Source organism: Stegodyphus dumicola, chromosome 2 (assembly GCF_044657685.1).
Source record: "Stegodyphus dumicola isolate Sdum_Otavi_A_Nest chromosome 2, ASM4465768v1".
Lineage (NCBI taxonomy): Eukaryota > Metazoa > Arthropoda > Arachnida > Araneae > Eresidae > Stegodyphus > Stegodyphus dumicola.
In genome coordinates this window covers 289,780,613-289,798,309 of record NC_140769.1, presented here as the reverse complement: position 1 = coordinate 289,798,309, position 17,697 = coordinate 289,780,613, and the positions used below count along the sequence as shown (strand labels likewise).

Sequence of the window (17,697 nt, the reverse complement as noted above, 5' to 3'; positions counted from 1 at the left end):
TTCGATCTTTTCACCTTTAGTGATTTTCAGAATAATTTTTCTTATTAAATTTTATTATACTTGAATTGTATTTTTTATTAATTTTATTAAACATCATCTGATCTGAATTATCTTAATCTAATGGAGATATTTGTAGATGTTTACATCAGGGTTCAAGCTCTGTTTAATCAATTAATATTTACTTCTAATTTAATTTTATTTCGATCTACAGTACATTACCAAGTTTATCCGGATTTAAAGTACTTTGATCAGTAAAAGCTTTCATTCACTACTTGAAAATTTCTCAATTCATACTCTATTTCGATTTTATTTTTGCCATCAGTTCGTACTCTATTTTGATTTGGTGTTTAATGTGTGAGCTACAGTTGAACACTTTTTTATAAAATCTTCATTATTTTTCTGTAGATGACAAAAAAATATTTCAATTCAGAAAAACTGTAAATTTCAACATTACACTGATCGATACATTATGTAAGTATAATCAGACATCAAGCTGGTCTTTACCGTACGGTATCCCTTGGTTTCTGGAAACATCAGAAAGTAGTATTGGTTGTTCGTGAAATCTAAAAACCCCAATGTTGGTAACCGTAATGTTGATAATGTTGGCAAAACTTGCCTTGGAGAATTTTTTTTTTTTTTTTTTTTTTTTATTTTTTTTTTTAATCGTTAAGAAGTCGTTTTTCTGCGAATATCACCAAATGTGTTGTGATAAATTGAGATTTTGGCTATTTTTTGTAATAGTATTACTTCAGTATGGACCGGGATTTTTTTATACTTACCATTCTTTTCAATTGATGTGTTCAGTTGCACGTGCATTAGTGTTGTATTTTGATGTGGGTACCATCATTTGAATATGTCTGAGGTAAGTAAGAGGATGAATGTTGATGGTTTGGGTTCTATTATGTGTATTTATCCACCATTAACAGCAGATAGCCGAAACAACCAAAAATTTAATTGAATTGCTTACATGGAAGATGGAGAAGATGGTGGTGGGAAGCTTGAAAGTATGCTCATGATAAAAAGGTATGTTAAAAAATTGACGTTTCATTTATTTATTCGTCTCCGTATGTTAATTTTTGTTAAAAGATTTGTTGTTTAATGTTAGGAAATATGCATTTTCGGTTATTTGTTCATCTCTGTGAGTTAACGCAGCGGCAAATTTTTTCTGGTCAACATGATAGTTTTAACTTTAAGTGAAAATAGGTCGATGTGTTCATGGACAAAGTTAAGGCAGTGTGAAATGCCTGGTTTGTGCAATTCTCTGATTTTTTTTTTTTTTTTTTTTTTTTTCCAAAGTTAAAATAGGTTGATGTGTACATGGACACCGAGTTTGTGTAAGTCTTTGACTTCTTGTTTTGGTTTTGTGTAGTGGGGGGAAAGATCGGCACCATCTTGAAATTGGTGTAGATCTGTGGTGATGGCGATAAGGAGCGCGCCTTGCGCCCTCCGATAAGTGTGGCAACCCTAGAGGAGAAGTTTCTTACGAGTAGCGAGCAGAGCGAAAGAGGCAGGCTGTCGGGCAGTGTGCGCGAAGTTCCTAAATAAAGCTTAATTTTTATTGTGCACTATGTCTTGTTAATATTTATATTAATGCAGTAAGAACATAATCTGTGATATGGAATTCGAGGATTGGTGGTAAAACATAACAGGAAATCACCATAGATCCTTCCTGACGAAGATCTTGGCGTCAAAAAAGAAATGATTCGCCAAGGGGTACTGTAGAGTAAATTTTAACCCAGAGCCATTTAAAAATTTAGCCATTTGAGCATGTTGCATATTTTTTTGTTAGTAGCATTTCAAGGGTGTTCCCCAAGACATGACTTTCCTAGTAACTTTCTGTATCTCCACTTGTAAGTTCAAGTGTTTTTCTAAAAATTGTTAATGGCTTTGTCGAGACTCTGCTGCTGTTGGTACAGGACTGGAATTTCATCTTCCAACTCACTTTCATTTTCACTGATTCCTTTGTTTTCCCTGATAACTTGGATGATCTCTGCATCACTCTTTTCACAGCCTGATATTTTTTTGGCAGGTCTCATCATGCATTTCTTCATCGCCACCCTTGTCTTCTGGCACATCTCGAGAGTTTCCAGGAATTTGCTTTGGATGAAAGCTGACTTTTTTAAAGCAATTTGAAATCAATTGGGAGTTACTTCATCCCATGCATTTAAAATAACATGCATAGCATCTAAAAGAGAAATCGACTTAACAGCTTCTCTAGAAGAACAAACTGTGTCAGCCATATCAATTTCATGGTACTTTTCTGTTATCAGGACCAGATTGAGAGATGTATGTATGAATGTGTTCATGTATGTATATATGTATGTATTTGTCTATACACACATACACATGTATGTATATATATGTATGTGTGTATACACATATTGTGCATACATACATAAATCTGGATTGGATAACAGAAGAGTACCAATTTCATTAATAACATTTTAAACCACTTCCTTCCTGTAATGGGTCTTCAATGCTTATATAACATCCTGATCAGAATGAAAATTGTAATAGGAGGAAGGAAAACTAATTTTATATTCTTCAGTGAGAGATCATATGGATGGGCAGTGCAGTTATCTGACAAGTGTACCACTTTTTCTTACTGAAGTTCTTTTTCCCACTTCATAAGTAAATCTCTAAAAATCCTTCTTGTCATCCAAGCATTTTTATTGCTATAATAGGCACCCTTCGGACAACGAGATTTTCTACTTGCACCGATGACTAATGGAGTCTTAATTTTTCTGTCTGTATTACACGTTAATAACATAGTAACACATTGTTTCATATCTCGCTGATGACTCACTTTTTAATATTAAAATGTGCTAAGGTAGGGCTTAAAAAATATATTTCTATTTCAGGCAAAAAAAAATTTGCTGATTTGTTGGCACTGTTCCTATTTCCAAGTAAAATAACATCCAAAACATAAAAAATTTATAAACTCAATAAACTGCATTTTAAATCAAAATAAAACAAGGAAATAACATGAAAATAGAAATACATGATGTCTAATATGTACAGTAACAAAAAGGAAATATCGACTTACTTATTTAGAAATTTCTGTGTCTAGTAGCGCATAGAATTCCTTAACATCCCAAAGAATCTGTATACTGCTGTCGCCATATAAATTCACAAAAGTGAAAATAAAAAATATCCTCTGTACTGCCGGAGGCTTTCAGATATTAATTAAGGCTAATTGAGTGTATGAGATAGGATTCAGTTTCCCTCATTCCTTCCTTAGCAGGTAGACTTAGCTTTGCTATAATTAAAATGAAAAACCAGATATTGTTTAGCTTTTTAATTCATTTAATTCTTTAAAAAAGTACTTTTCTTTCTGTATATTTTCAGCATTAAACAGTGATTTTTGTTGCTCTGATTTTTTTTTTCTCTCTGAGGAATCCTTTTTTTTTTTTTTTTAATTTGATAGAATGGCTGATTTAACAGAAATTTTGGATTTTTGGCCTGGAATTGAGTTTAATGAAGATTGGACAAGTGAAGATGATCCTCATGACAACAACGATGAAGAAGTTCCTCCAAATAGGTATGTTTTAGCTGAGCCAGGAAGATTTCTAGTACATCTTATACATATATGTATTAGCGGGCTGCAGCCAAAGCAAAATTTCTAAGTTCTATGTTCAGCTGAAGAAAAGTGTATAAAAACATTTCAATGTGATAAAAATTACAGTCAAAAGTCGTTAATTCGCACACCCATAATCCAGAATGATCTATAATCCGGACCTCAAAGCTTCAAACTTTCTGCGCATGCGTCAGGTTGACGTAAGGCCTTTACGGCTGAGAATATGCTTGTGCGCATGCGCAAAATACGTTTACGAGTGCACGTTTAATGTATAACGGACGGTATAAGCTAAGCTAAAATTATTTAATTATCTATTTCAGTTAATGTTGCAGATTGCGTTGTTCCTCAATCTTCGAATTGGATCCGGCTTATTATTTTTTGCAGACTGTTAGAGCAAATTTATAAAAGTAAGCTTGAACTTTCGATTATGTCAAATAGAATTTCTGATATATATTTATTAATATGTAAATGATCTACAAAGCGAAAGTATGTTTCGAAGTTCATTAAACAAAAAGTGGAATTGCTACAAAAACTGGATAAAGGCATATCCTTTGTTTATCTAAACTTTAATGTTTGTTTATCTAAACTTTGTTTATCTTTAACGCTGCGGCGCCACGCAATGAATTGGAAGTTGATCTGTCAGCACTATCCTTATCTTCAGGGCAGATGTTTTTATTTTATTTGGCTTATAATTCCTTATTAAATGTAGTATTTCATCTCGATGTACTCCATCTTTGATATGATTTAAATCAAATTCCTCGTCATTATAATTCGCTTCCGACAGCGAAGAAAGTGACAGAGGTTATTGAAAACAAAAAAATTTCAATTGATAAATTTGTCGGTATTCTCGACACAGCAATTATAGGACTTGAACAGCGGAACTTTGTAACTGAACAAGAAATTATGTCTGTTTAAAGAATTAAAGAGAATGTATTATCACATAAAAAATGAAGCAACTTAAACAACTTACATTGAAAGAAATGTTTAATGAAGTAAACAAATAAATATTAAGCTTTTTTTTTTTTTTTTTTTTTTTTTTTTTGTAAATTTTGATACCCTTTAGATCATAATTGTTCTTTATTTCATAAATTACGGTTTCATATTTTTAATTTTATAATTTCTGCATGCCATCTTACCAGATTTAAACTGATGATCTATATTCCGGAAAAATCGATAATCTGGAATCGCCAAAGTCCCGACGAGTCCGGATTAACGACTTTTGACTGTATTTCAGTCTCTCCAAGCAACAACCAAATGGTAAATATTTTTTGGGGGGCCAAAACTTTTGACACTTTAAGTTAATACATAGTATATACGTATGACATCATGATTTAAATTTAATGTAATGTAACAACTTTTTCTCAATATCAAAATAATTAATGTGGCAATAACATATCATGTCAATTATCCTAACCCAGAACAAAAAAGTTGCTTAGCAGCTGCTATTTATTTTAAATGTTGATATTAACGAAACATTTTTGACATGCTGTTATGTCACATGCAATATTCTGCTTTCTTCAATGTCAGAATTAATTCTTCAATGCCTTATATAATAATAATGTGTTTAATGTTTGGCATAAAACTTTAAAATCTGTTTTATTTCGAAAAGTATGGCCACTGCTCGCTTTCAAATCATTAAAATCATAGAGTTTGTTAATAAAAAATTTGCATCTCCAGCATGCGAGATTGTTAGCATTTGGAAAAATGAAAGTGAAAATTAGCATTTTCAGAGTTTTTAATTAATATCTTGGCTATTAAAGTCGTACGAAGATGAGAATGGTCAAAATGGCTTCTCACGAATTTTTGGAATCCAACAGTACTTTTTACAAAATTCAACTCCCTGTCATTCTGGAGGAGATAATGTTATAAGCAAATAAAAATAGACATATTTTAATAATATGGATAAGATAAAAAAGTATGTAATTCAAAATTATAATTTAAATTATCAGTAACCCCTTAATTCCTCATTTTTAATTTGGGCATTTCGTCTCTATATTCCAAAAATAGTAATAATTATTTCTGGACTGCATTATTTATAGATCAGTCCATAACGTATGACTCGCATAAAGCTGATGATGTTGCTTATTCAGAACTTATTGCGTATTTTCCCTCTGTATTCCAAAAACAGTGACAATTATTTCTGGACTGCATAATGGTTCATGGATTAATTTCTGGACATGAGACTTTTAGATCCGATTTGATAAACTTGAGAGCTGAGAAGAGTCTTTCCACACTAACTTGAGTAGGAAGAAGACTGTTACTGTTAGGACTACTTCTTTTAACTTTTCAGGATAGATTTTTATAAGTTCCAAAAGAGGTGTCTTGCAAGCGCAGTCATATTTCTCTATTTCTTGAAAGGCCTTGTAGAAATCTTGTTTTTTCATTTTTATATTTAAAGGCTCTTGGTTCTTTATTTTCATTCGCTTTGCCTTAGCCTTTTCAATATTATCCAAAAGTATTTCTCAAAATCTAATTAATCAATGCAATAAATAAGTATCTATATAAACAAATCATATGTGAACAAAATAACTAGAAAAATCTAAGTTACAAAGTTATGGTCTCTCATTCTGTGCATTGTGGAAAAGAACTGTAACACCCCGAAATAGGTACTAGTAGCCCCAGCACTCGTCAACCTGTCGAGAACTGTTGTCCCAGTGAGATTTGCCAATGTAACTGATAAGGCAAGAGTTGTTAGGAAAGATGAAGTGGTTGTAGAATGTACTCCAGTGATCAGCATTAAATGGAACAGTAACTCTCCAGAATCCGCATCTTCAGAGAACATGACATTGGAGTTACTGTAGAATGTAAAATTAAGCGATGAACAGAGGAGTACTGCCGACCATGTCATTCAAGAATTTCAAGATATCTTCTGATGTGGGTCGAACCAATTTGACACAGCATAGAATTGATATCAGGGATCATCCACAAATCAAGCAACATCCAAGACGTCTACCAATTGCTGAATAGGAAGAGGTAAGAGCACTTTTAAAGGACATGCAAGAAAGCGAATTCATTGAGCCTTCAGTAAGTGCATGAGCATCTCCCATCGTCCTCATCAGAAAGAAAGATGGTTCAACCAGATTTTGTGTTGACTATCTCCAGTTAAACGAAGTTGCGAAGAAATACAGCTGCCTTCTTCCTAGAATTGATGATATTCTTGGACACCGCTTGGATTATGTAATGCGTTAGCGACATTCAAATGCCTCATGGAGACTGTGCTGAGAGGTCTTTCATGTGATGCTTGTCTGATATACCTGGATGATCATCATCGTCGGGAAGAGTTTTGAAGAACATTTAGAAAATCTTAGAAAGGTATTTCAGAAAGTGAAGGAAGCCTGTCTAAAGTTGAGTCCCGCCAAATGCAAATTATTCAAACTAGAAATGACTTACTTTGGACGTGTCATCTCTGCCGAAAGTGTGAGTACGGATCCAGAAAATGTTTCAGCAGTTGAAGGTTAGAGACACCCCGAAAATGTGCATCAGCTGAGAAGTTTCCTGGGTCTTTGCATCTACTATAGGAGATTTGTGAAGGACTATTCGTATATCGCAAGACCGCTTCACAAGCTGACAGACAGCAAGCAAAAGTTTCCGGGGACAAAAAAATGTGAGGATACATTTAACAACCTGAAGGAGGTTCTAACATCTGTTCCAATCCTAACACATATTCTCAGCTCAACAAACCATTTATTCGCAACACAAATGCAAGCAATGAAAGTATCGGTACTGTTTTGTCCCAAGAAATTAACAGCCGAAAACATTTTGGGACCTAATAGAGCAAGTAGTTATCTAAACAGGAGAATAATTACTGTGTGACCAGGAAAGAGTTGCTTGCCATAGTTAAGGCCATAAGACATTTCCATTATTGTCTCTGCAGCAGAAAATTCCTGCTCCACATGGGATCATGCATCATTGGCCTGGCTTTTAAATTTCATTAATTTTTTTTTTTTAAATACTAGTAACTGAATACCAAACAGCATGGTAAGTCCAAGTCTTCCAGATCATCACATTCATCCTCTTGGTTTACAGTCTGTTTATCTAAGGATATAATTTCAGCTTCTTTGAACCTTGCTATTATTGACAATGTTTTTACCGATTTCCACGCACTTCCTACCCACTTTGCAACTTCTTCATAAGATGCTCTACACATTTTATCGCTTTTGGTATACGTATGCAATCCTTCACTCATCCAACACTCCCACCGCTTTCGGACTTCAGCTTTGAAGGATTTATTACCTGATAAATCTAACTGTTGTAAGATTTTTGTCAAACCATCAGGAATTATTGCTTCAGTCGTAGACAATTTTTGACATCTGGTTTTCACTGACTCAAGTAAATGAGCACCCATGGAATCCATTATCAATAACCCTTTTGGTTGGAAAAAAGATCCCATACGACACTGCCAAACTTTTTGTAGCCGCTCATGCATGATTGTTTCGAACATTCAGCCGTTCTCGTTTGCACAAATAATTACGTCATTAGGAAAATCTCTCTTCGGAATAGTCTTTTGTTTAAAAATGATCATCGGCTTTAGCTTGTCACCGTTTGTGGCACATTCTAACACACATGTAAATGACGTTATTTCATGCCCCGTCGTAAGCACAGATACGGTTTTTGCACCAGTTTCATCAACACTTCTGTTTGCAGGAGAGTTGAAAGCTAACGGCGTTTCATCCATCTGTGACCGAAGAAGTTTTTTTTTGTCAATAATATCTGTCACATATTTTTAGAAAAGATGCCTTTTTATCCTGCCAGTCCATTGGTAATTGTTGCCCGACTGTTGTTCTAGTAGGCACAGAAATATTTTTTCTTTTCATAAATCTGCTACACCTCCTTTGAAATCATTATATTCATTCGTTTTGCTATAAATTTTGCTTGTAAGCGAATTTTTACAGCTTTTACATTCCCTTTCCTCGTTGCTCCTTTTTCCAGTTTTCAAGGTCGTCCTCTAGATTCGGCCACTTTACAGTATCACTTCTTACGCTCGTTTCTGTTGTGGCATATTTTAAAGTTCTTTTTCAGTCTTCCAACGTCGAATACAACTCTCGTCAACTTCAAACTCTCGAGCTGTTGCTCGATTTCCAATTTGCTCAGCACGTGAAATTACATTAAGCTTAAAACCAGCAGTATAGCTTCTGTGCCGTTTAGGTGACATTTTCACAAATTTTCCACTCTCTTCTTACTTAAAAACTATCCAACAAGTACTTGTACCCAAACTGATGGGATCTGTATCTGGCAGAATGCCAAGAAAAATTGATTCATGCTGAAGGGGAAATATGTCAGAGTTCATTATTGCAAGGCCAGGTGGAGTTGTATCCACCTTTGAAAAAAATTGCAGAAAAGGCAGGGGTGGGGAGAGGATGGGTACTGGAAGATTCATCGAATGGCAGAGGAGAGAGACTATTCAAACTGATGAGATGGTTGATTTGAAAGGGGGAAGAATGTTATTTTTCTGAGATCTTATTTAGGGTGAATAAGGCATGTAGATCCGTTCAAGGGAAAGAAGGTAAACAAAATAACGTTCGCAAAAATCAACTGAGTGGTCTTTTGTGTGGGAACAGCACCAGTCTATGCACAATGACAAGGCCATCCAAACTATGTACAATGACCATCATAGGAAATATTTTATATTTAGTACACCTAAACGCCGCATGGGTAGAAATGCCGCACACGCTGAAAATTTAAGTTTTAAACACGTAAACGCTGCAGCGTTTCTTCCGGAAATTACGGTACTTAAAAATAAAATATCGAAAAAATACTGAATGATGTAGGAAGGAAATCTAAGATTTTCTTATTTATGCTCAGACTTTTTGATGATGTGAGATTTGAATGAGCTTCAGAGAATGATATAACATTAAGCATAACCATAAATTGCTTTAAAAAGCAAGATTTGTATTGCGGCTGAATGCAATCATATCTATCCAGGATTTTGGAGAAGGTGCTGATGAAGTGTAAAATAAAATTTCACACACCTACCAGTTGCCTAGTTACATCTCTTGAGGTTGCTTTTTGTATAAATATTTGTTAGTGTTATAATATTTATGCTGCTGCAGAGTTTTATTAAGACTGCAAGGGTTTGTTTTTGATGTAGATGTCAGTGTATGGGTAGGGAAGTTAGAGAAGCTTTCTATACCAGAAACATATTGTAGATGACTGTGAGATTTGAAAATGCTGAGAAATACACCATAGTGGATAAAATTAATGTCAACACAAAATGTGAAAATTTTTTCCATTTCTGGAATTTTTGTATCTAAACACAGGACCTGTTTAGCAGATAAAGCAATAGACGCTTTATGTAAAAATTGTCAGCAACTGAAAAACATAACTTGTTATATATTTGTAATATAACTACTGATTGAATAAATGTAAAATATAATAATATTTTCTGTTTCTGTATTCTACGATTTTTTGTGCACTTCACCCTTTCCTATTATTTTTAAGCATATTTCTCTGTAAATGTTAGGAATGTCTTAAGCAGAGTTTGTCCAAAAATTTGGACGCTTGCCTTATGCTATGGCGTATTTTTATCCATACAGCTTGACAAGTGTTATTATCGCATGAAGAATAAGATTAATTTATCTTTCACCTGATCTCACTGTTACTCAGTTTTTAAAGGGCTGCAAGAAAGTAAAGCATAAAATCTTTGTTTTAAATTTATTTAACCTGCTATCATTTAAAAAGTTATCAACATTTGAAGCACTGCTGTTATATTATTACTGTTACTATGTTTCTAGTGCTATGTATTATTACATACATCAGTGCAGACTTGTTTAGTTTTTAACTGAAGCAATTTGTTAAAAGCATGAGATTCTTGAGAAATAAATTACTAATTCAGGGTTTTCTAAATCTTGAGAAGGCAAAAGTTTTGAGAAAACACAATTGTATATAAAGCAATTTGCCTTTTAATTTGAATTATTTAACATTCTAGAAATAGAGTTGATGAGAATTTGATCTTATTTAAAAATGTAACTGGTATTTAAACTTAAATGCCTAATAATTTATTCTTCACAGCCTTGTCAAAATCATGATTAATTATATAGAAGAATATCTGCTTAAATGGATATAAAATATGGCAATTTATTATGCATAAATGGGAGTTGTAAAGTTAGTTTATTGTAGTACTTGCTTGAATTTTTTGATTTCATACATTACGTGAAAAATTGTTAAGTGGACGAAATCTTTACATTTTGCTGTTTGAACACTGCTATTAGATTTTAATATATGACTTTATAATAAATCCAGATTTTTCTAATAGCCATTATAAATGTGTTTAACATGTTTCTATAGAATCAAAAGAACAGAATTTGGGATATTTATTTTCTTGTGGAAAACATATGATGTCTTGAAATATGTTTGATTGCGGGAATAATTCAGAATTTTGTGTAATGTAATTTGACTTAAGCTAGAACTGAAACACATTAACCACTTGCGCTAAAAAGACATGCCACGCATGTCGAGATGCTTTTGTCTCAAACCGCATGCGACATGAACACCACATCGATAGGCATTTATCGCAAAAGTGAAAATAACGTGGTGCACATGTCGCCTAACAACGAGATTGTTTATTTCTCGAGTTACAGCTCTGGATTGCACTCGCAGATGCAAAGCGGCGTAAATGAGACACTTTACCGCTTGTTATATTGTAGTGCATGTCACCGCAACTGTGGAGTTTCGTCGTAGCGCAAATGGTTAAATTGAAGTAAAGTGATAGGATCTTGAATATATTTAGATAGGATCTTGAATATATATTTAGATGTTGCCATGATTACTGGAGAAGCTAGAGGAGACAATAAGTTGCTTTGAGAGATCTGTTTTAAAGTAACAGAGTCTAATTTATCTTTGATATATGACTTAATTTAGGGTATAAAGACTGATAATACAGAAGAAAAGGAAATACACCTGTAAATTAATCATTTTAATAAGTGTTATAATAACGCACAACTAACAAGGTGAAGCTGCAGCATAGTTAATACCGGACTGCTGTATTTTAAGTGTTTCCTTTTAAATCTCATATTTTTAAATTAAACATTTCCATTCAAAAACCATTTATAAGTGGATTACTTATTCCGCATTACATGATGCATTGCTTAATACTATGCATTTCTGTGATGCATTACTTGATAATCAAATTTTAGTACTTTGTTACAGCGGCTTCGATCATGTTTAGTGATTTTAGATTTGTGCCGAGATTTCAACTATAATTTCTCCATGCTCATGAAATGTGAATGTAAAAATAAACAACAGATTATATATTACAAAAATACTCATAAGCATGTTTTTTAAAAATCTTTGTTATTATTATTTTCTCTCATGTAATTATTCCAGTAAACTGCAGCTCCTGTTCAGCTGTTCAACTGCAGCACTTATTGAGCTGTCACCCGTATTAAGTTGTTTGTTATACAGTTTCATGGACATCAGCTCCTCTGCCCAAGAATTCCTAAATCTAATAGCAGTGACAAATAATATTCTGGAACTACTGAACAAATTTTCAATGTGGAGGCCCTTCTTCTTTTTGCAATTTTTAACATTGCATCTCCAAATGGTTTCATCGTTAACATAAAATTTCATGTTGTGGCCATTTTTGCATACTCGTTTATCAGGTAAAAAACCTCTTTCTTGAAAAATAATATGGCATCTTCCTCATTACTTGGTAAATTAAAGAATGTTAATGTGATATTCACAAAAAAAAAAAAAAAAAAAAAATGCAATGGATGTATTTTAAAATAAACAGTGTGAATTCAAAAACCTCATCAGAAAGGAATAATGTAAGAACAGGCTGCAAGAGCAAAAATGCAGCATGGTGCATTTTTGCTCTTGCAGCTAATAATATACGATTACGTGGCGAGGTATAAAAACATGCACCCAAAGCTGATATATGATCGTTTTGTGAAGTGTCAGAACTTGTAGCCAGATTCTGGCAAGAAATCTTAGTTGATTGGCGATTCAATCTCGGGGGTCGCTATATCGAAGAAGTACCCAAATTTCTTTAGTTTAGTATATGACTTTGAACTTCAAAGTGAGACACTAAGCAAAAATATTATAAAGGGCGGATGAATTTTGCCTAGAATCTTACATTTATTTTTTTGCAGTGTCATTTTTCCAATTTAATGCACTTGCCTTGTTTATTAAAATGCTTGTCATTGTAGATACTACTTCCTACTGTACCATCAATATTTGTGTCTTAAATCAATGATTAAAGTGAAGTAGTGACTTACTTTTGATATACTAAATTGACTTCTATGCTAATTTTAAATGCAAGACTATTTTTAGCATTTTATAATTTATAGGATGTTTATTCTTTCCTGAGAACCATATAGTATTTCATGATGATACTAATGAATGAGAGAATTTTTTTGGGAGGGGAGTTGATATTTCATTTAATTTCAAGCATTATAGATTTCCCTAGCATGTTTTTAAGTAATATAATTGCTAAACTCTGATTGGTAGTTAATGCAAGTTTGAATGCTTTAGGTAATTGTTGATGAATAAATATATTTCAAGGTTGAGTTTTAGATTCGTAAGTGGGATATTTTATAGTATGTTCAGTTTCTTTTTTTTTTTTTTTTTTTTTTTTTTTTTTTTTCCCCTCATTTAATATGATGTTATATTATTATTTTTTTTAAATCAAAACTTGTTTGATATAAAGCTTGTTTGCATGCTGTGTATTTTTCATTATGATTTATATGTTACATGTTTACTCTTTCTAGAAACTGTCTGCTCCAATATCATCTACAGAAGTGTGAAACTTTTTACAATTGTTTATTAAGAATTTCTATCATTTGCCACTTATGTTGCATGTGTAGTAAATTTGTAAAAGTTTCTTTTCCCTGCTGCTTGCATGTGTCATCTGCATTATGCTATTATGATTTTTTCTTAATTTATTTTTTAAAGGAAGAAATGATATATTCCAACTTTCATCATTTGTTGTTATTGTTGCTGGATTTTTCTTTAGTTCTATATAATACACATGAAAAATATTTGCATAATTTTTGCTTTGTATTACTTTCTATTCTGCATCAAGATTAGTCGGAGATTTGCAACTATTTATGCTTAATCTAATATATAGTATTCCCTCGCTAACCTGATAATTAGTGCATTATCAAATTTTTTGTAGTTTATCAAAGATATTTTTTGGGGGGTTGGGGGGGTTACATTCACAAAGTTGCAGTGCAAAAAAACACAGTGAGAATTATTTGTTGTTTTATACACAAATTGAAGTTTTGATTTTTATTAACTATAGGTATTAATAGGAAACTACATATTGTAACACAAGCCTTTTAATAAAAATGATATTGCAAGATAATTACATTAATTGACAGAGAAATGTCTGTTGTACATACCCTTTCACATTAAAAAAAAAGTTTTAAGCTAATGGCATTTCAGTATTATTATAGTTATTTTCTTTCTAAGTATAATATGATTTGAAAAACCTAATAACATCTATTTCAACAGTCATTGCAGGAATCTAACTCAAATTTAGGTCTTGAGTGGTGAAAGTGCTACTTGTTGAAGAGTATGATTATTATGGTATCTATCGTGACTTGTCGATGAACTTTGTAAATCAAAATGGAGGTATGTGATGCAAGAATTGTAGTTAAAATTTTTTAGAATTTTCAAATACCTTATATTGCATTTAATTTTTTCATACCTTATTTTTTAAAAGGAATAAGTATCTTAAGTTGACACAATTTGGCTGTTGTGTGCCTGTTACTTTTTTCCCTTCTATCTGATCTAAAGTAGCCCTGAAGTCTGGGACTCAAATGAGATTGGCATTATAAATGATGGAAGGATTTTGTTATGTTGCTGCTGTTCCCATTTCTGTTTGTACTGTTTCTTTTTACTGATACTCTGCTAAAAATTTCAAACAAGATTCAAGGTGATGGCCATGCTACTGATACTCTGCAATGAGTAATGCTTTCTTCCAGTCACCAATACCCAGCATTTGGTTTTGTTTCTTGTGTAAACACACACACATATATAAATGTACATGCATGTGCACTCACATACACAACACACAAATTAATATAAAACTGACAAAAGCAAATTGCAAGAATGACTTTGAGAATTATTATCTTGTGCATTTGCTGCTAAAATTGACGTACATTACTTTAAAATGTTAAATTATTACCACGTATGCAAATTTTTTTGAACTAATAAATTACATGATTAAAATAAATGAAAATTAATATGTTGATTTTTTTCACTGCCAGACCTGAACATTGTCAGGAGGTAGGTAGATATAACACCTATACAATCATCATACCTGGCCTATTAGATATGTTTCTGTTAATCCCAAATTGGCTGAGGCTTTAAAATGTAATATTTACCATTTTTAAAAACCATTTTTATGTCTGAAAATTTAAAGACTCTATCCCTACATATATGGCCAGCCAGAGAAGCATATATACAATAGTATAAACTACATTCAAAATGAAAATTCAAAGCATCAGAAAATTTCGGTTGGGTCGTATGCATAAAAATGGCAAAGTGGGCAAAAGCAACACTTTTTACAGGAAAACTATAAACACAGTAAATATATAAGTGGTAAATGCAGTCATAAAATTAAGTATAAAAAATCTGGAATTCAATAAACATTAACACTTTCACTGCTGGTCATGTGAGGTTATGTTGATAGTTAATGCTGTGTGATAGAAATAGATTGTACCCATATGCCAACTTTATGAGAAATATGATTTAAAAGAGGTAACAAAAGATTATTATGTCTACCATATTGATTGCTAAGCCTTTAAGCATAGAATTTTATGACTGCACACCAGTGTGTGATTGGCACTAAAGGTAAATTTATTTTTGCAATGCTGCATGAACCCTGGCACAAGGTATTTAAAAATGAATCAAAATTAGTAACAATAATATGCATTATTTTTGAATGAAACTATGCCACAAACAAATATATATATATATATATATTATAAATAAATATGTTATAAGACAGTTACAATGATATTCCTACAAACTAATTTCTGAATGTTATTCGTGTATGGTCTTTGCATGAAATGGAACTTTGTCTTCATTCCAAACTATATACATTGACAACTAGTTTCTAACCTTCACTCCATGCCAGTACTAGCACATATTTTCAAAACTTAATGCTGATCGGCAGCAAATTTGTTAATCAATATTTCAGTCTAATTACAAAAATCATATGAATCAATTAAAACTTACTCAAGCAGTAGGTAGTTCTAAATGAATGTTGGAAAGAATGTGGATGGGAAAATTATCTGAACTCAGAGCAGCCTTTAATCTCGCCAAATAATATTAATGAAATAGTTGCTATAAAAACTTAAATTAAAAATTAAGAAAAAGAAAAATAGAACAGACTAACAGCTCTTTGTGTTATTTTGGCTGCAGTGGCAACTTTCAGAAAATTTGAAATGTCCCCATTAGTCAAAGTTACAGCCATAATGGTAGAAATAAAAATACAAATTTACAGTAAATTACATATTTTACAAATTTTACGTACTAAAAGTAGTTCCTCACCCATTCATCTCATTCTTCCTTTAAAAAAGGGCTTCATTATGTTAAAAAAAAAGGGCTTCATTATGTTAAAAAAAAAATCGCAGTTCATAGATGATGCCAGCTTTTTTTCAGTTTTAATTATTTTTAAACATATTTATTAACTTGATTATTGGCGAATGTTTGTGAAAACAATAGAATTTCTGGTATGTTGACTTCCCTTAAAATATCTTTTATACAAGCTAGTTGATTATAAATAGTATTTCCTATAACCTTTTTGGAGATGTACTGTTCCGATTAAGTAGCTTAATAGAATTAAAGTCGAAATCTCTTTTGTCAAGTAATGTGACTTCTTTTGGTAATTAAAAATGTTAAGATCCAGAAAATCGACAGCTGGTCAAACTGATGAATCTCAGTTTGTCTTAAATTTAAGACAGGAAGGCTAAATATTGCTAGATTTGATGAAGTTAAAATTGTTGAAAGAATGATATCCTCAATATATCTATAGAAATCTCTACTTTTTAGTAAATAAGTAAAGGTTACATATTTGAGTAGAATAATTCATTCCCATAAAGATGCCATTAATTTGCAGAAAAGTAGTATCTCGGAACTAAATGTAATTGTGAAAAAGAGAGCAGTGGAGATATACCTTCCAGGTAATAGTATCTAAACTTTTACGTATCTGTAACATTGGTAATTCTAATAGACTGGTATAAATTTTTTTTCATTGGCTGTGGTGTATAAAGGTTCCCAAAGTCATAGCAATTGATATTAAGTATATTGCTCTTTTACAATTTTAATCACATGATGGTTGTTATAAATGATGCAATTGAAGTGTTTTTCTTTGTTTACATTTTTTAAATTAAGTTTACAAATCTGCTTGAATTTAAGAGAAAAAAATGTAGTCATATCCCTCCTTATAGTTCCTCGTGCCATTAGGAATAAATCTGAAGTTGACTGAGCTCTTTTGGAACTTAAGCAGTGCATATAAGTTAGAAAATCTACTGAAATCAGAATTAAGAAATAATTTTAGTGTTCTGTGAAAAGCATGATGTTTATTATTAATAATTGCTCTTTTGTTACTTTTAGCAACACCATAAGTAACTGCTTGTTTAAGTTCGCTTTCATCAAGAGAGCTGTTACAAATGATGCTGAAATTATTACCGACTTTGTTTTTAGTTATAAAAAATTTAGCCCTAAGAGTAGAAATTTTTTTTGAGTTCTTGCAAGAGGTAAAAACTTTCAGAACTTTGCTGCTTAGACAGTGCTGTTTTGCCATTGTTTAATATATGTTTCCATTCCATAAAGGTTTGAGTAGGTAGGCAAAGTTTGAAGCTGGTTCTTAAAATGAAGTCATCTGTATTATCTTCAACATTTTTAATGCATAATGACTTATTAACTGAGCCAACTAACTGGCGTAAATTTAGTACTCTGTTTCATAAGCTGCCTTAAAAAATAATCTTCCAACTATATCAAAATTACCAGTAATAATGTGTTTATTGGGAGAATCCATACAAGAAGGGGGGGAACTACATCATTGCAGTATCAAGTTGCTTTTCAGTTCAGTTCCTGATGGTTGGAAAGCCGTTTTTTTTTGGGGGGGGTAGTTGAAACAGACGTGAGTCCTGGAATCTGTTGTGGGAAAAGAT

General features: G+C 32.3%; 1 protein-coding gene across 17 annotated transcripts in view; it reads left to right on the top strand.

Annotated features, from left to right (window-relative positions):
* LOC146999028 (inositol polyphosphate-5-phosphatase A-like) overlaps positions 1-17,697 on the top strand; it is a 206,397-nt gene that overhangs the window by 102,164 nt on the left and 86,536 nt on the right. For 6 of the 17 annotated variants that reach the window (XR_015039914.1, XR_015039915.1, XR_015039913.1 and 3 more), the window contains exons 1-3: positions 869-1,023; positions 3,428-3,541; positions 13,282-13,311. Coding sequence is in view for 14 of the 17 variants with exons in the window: in XM_085812264.1 (XP_085668390.1) it covers positions 968-1,023; positions 3,428-3,541; positions 13,282-13,311 (200 nt within the window). In the remaining 3 variants the exon portion in view is untranslated. The other 11 variants (XM_085812256.1, XM_085812254.1, XM_085812255.1 and 8 more) reach the window with 4 other exon arrangements.